The sequence below is a fragment of the Geospiza fortis genome, unplaced genomic scaffold (genome assembly GCF_000277835.1).
Source record: "Geospiza fortis unplaced genomic scaffold, GeoFor_1.0 scaffold15, whole genome shotgun sequence".
NCBI lineage: Eukaryota > Metazoa > Chordata > Aves > Passeriformes > Thraupidae > Geospiza > Geospiza fortis.
Genome location: NW_005054778.1, coordinates 31,290 through 33,814, shown reverse-complemented (window position 1 = coordinate 33,814; position 2,525 = coordinate 31,290). Strand labels below are relative to the sequence as shown.

The following is a 2,525-nucleotide window of genomic DNA, read 5'->3' as shown; positions in this document are numbered from 1 at the left end:
TCCAGCTCCGCCCGCAGCAGCGGCTGCACGAGGGTTGGGAATAAAGGGGAAAAAACCACTCAAAATCAGATCCAAAAAACCAAAATATCGATGACAAAATAATGAGCTGAAAAAGGAAAGAATCAATCGATGATTCAGTGATGAAGTAAAGACCCGAGCGCGGGCTCACCTGGGCCAGGTAAGCCCCGAATCCCGTGGCCAGCGACGGCGCCTCGTAGGCCACGCCCAGCATGTCCACGTATCCCAGGAAACTGCGGAACAACGGGACAGCGAGAATCACCCCGGGAGCCGGGAATTCCCTTGGGGAAAGAGCAGGAAGCACCCCAGGAAAAAGCAGGAATTTCCCTGGGAAGAAGGAGCAGGAACCACCCCACGGAAAAGCCCAATTTCGCTGCGAAGCAGCGGGAACCACGGCAGGAAAAGGGAGCAGCAATTTTCCCAGGAAGGAGCAGGAACTTCCTCAAGGAAAGAGCCAGAAACCACCGCAGGAAAGCGGAGAAATTTCCCCAGGAAAAAGCAGGAATTTCCCTGGGAAGAAGGAGAAAGCGCCAGAGCGGCCAGCGCCGGGCCCCTCACCTCTCGCCGCCGTAGACGCCGGCGATGAGCACGGTGTTCCAGAGCGGGTTGATCTTGGAGCGCCGGTTGTACAGCACCCGCGTCAGCCACGAGTGCAGCGCCCGCGGGCTGTAGCTGTGCCCGTCCCCCAGCAGCTCCTCGTCGATCCTGAAATTCCAGGGAATTCCGGCCTTGGAGATCAGGGATTCGGGGATTGGAGAGCGGGGATTGGGGGATTGGAGCAGAGCAAAAAATGCCGCTGAATCCGGGGATGGAATGCCAGGAAATTCGGGGATTTGTGCTCAAGGAATTCTAAAGAATTCAGGGATTCTGTGCCCAAAGAATTCAGAGGAATTCGTGGATTTGAGTTCAAGGAATTCTGGGATTGGTGCTCAAGGAATTCCGGGATTGGAGCAGAGGAATTCTGGGGATGGGAAATTCCCATATTCCTCTGGAATTCTGGGGTGGGGACTTTGCAGGAATCAGTCAGGGATTTGGAGATGGGAAATTCCCAAATCCCCGGGAATCAGCTGGACATTGTGGGATGGGGAATCTCAGAATTCCCAAGGCATTTTGGGCTGGGAATTCCCGGGAATCGATCCGGGATTTTGGGATGGGGAATCCCCGAATTCCCGGGAATCTTACACCATCTGCTCCAGGAGCTGCCGCAGGTGCTGGAAATCCGCCAGGTCCCCGGAGGCTCCGAGCACGGTGGAGTCGTTGACCTTGAGGAGCCGGGAGATGCCCCGGAACCGTGCCAGGGATCCGAAGGATCCCACCGTGTCCGCGGCCAGCATCACCCCCCCGGAGAACTTCAGCCCCAGCACCGACGTCCCGGTCACCATCGGGCTCCTGGCACACGGAGATCGGGGTCGCTCCAGTCTGGGTCCCACTCACACCGCTCTGGGTCCCACTCACACCAGTCTGGGTCCCACTCACACCGCTCTGGGTCCCACTCACACCAGTCTGGGTCCCACTCACGCCAGTCTGGGTCCCACTCACACCGCTCTGGGTCCCACTCACACCAGTCTGGGTCCCACTCACACCAGTCTGGGTCCCACTCACACCAGTCTGGGTCCCACTCACACCAGTCTGGGTCCCACTCACACCAGTCTGGGTCCCACTCACACCAGTCTGGGTCCCACTCACACCAGTCTGGGTCCCACTCACACCAGTCTGGGTCCCACTCACACCAGTCTGGGTCCCACTCACACCAGTCTGGGTCCCACTCACACCAGTCTGGGTCCCACTCACACCAGTCTGGGTCCCACTCACACCAGTCTGGGTCCCACTCACACCAGTCTGGGTCCCACTCACACCAGTCTGGGTCCCACTCACACCAGTCTGGGTCCCACTCACACCAGTCTGGGTCCCACTCACACCAGTCTGGGTCCCACTCACACCAGTCTGGGTCCCACTCACACCAGTCTGGGTCCCACTCACACCAGTCTGGGTCCCACTCACACCAGTCTGGGTCCCACTCACACCAGTCTGGGTCCCACTCACACCAGTCTGGGTCCCACTCACACCAGTCTGGGTCCCACTCACACCAGTCTGGGTCCCACTCACACCAGTCTGGGTCCCACTCACACCAGTCTGGGTCCCACTCACACCAGTCTGGGTCCCACTCACACCAGTCTGGGTCCCACTCACACCAGTCTGGGTCCCACTCACACCAGTCTGGGTCCCACTCACACCAGTCTGGGTCCCACTCACACCAGTCTGGGTCCCACTCACACCAGTCTGGGTCCCACTCACACCAGTCTGGGTCCCACTCACACCAGTCTGGGTCCCACTCACACCAGTCTGGGTCCCACTCACACCAGTCTGGGTCCCACTCACACCAGTCTGGGTCCCACTCACACCAGTCTGGGTCCCACTCACACCAGTCTGGGTCCCACTCACACCAGTCTGGGTCCCACTCACACCAGTCTGGGTCCCACTCACACCAGTCTGGGTCCCACTCACAC

General features: G+C 59.4%; 1 protein-coding gene across 1 annotated transcript in view; it reads right to left on the bottom strand.

Annotated features, from left to right (window-relative positions):
* Positions 1-1,448, bottom strand: part of PSMB4 (proteasome 20S subunit beta 4) — a gene marked incomplete at its 5' end in the record, with an annotated part of 3,065 nt that extends 1,617 nt beyond the window's left edge. Inside the window, 4 exons of the mRNA XM_031065432.1 lie at positions 7-23; positions 170-251; positions 577-723; positions 1,201-1,448. Coding sequence (XP_030921292.1) covers positions 7-23; positions 170-251; positions 577-723; positions 1,201-1,448 — 494 coding nt within the window. The remainder of the gene's footprint in view (positions 1-6; positions 24-169; positions 252-576; positions 724-1,200) is intronic.
* Between the last annotated feature and the right edge of the window lie 1,077 nt (positions 1,449-2,525).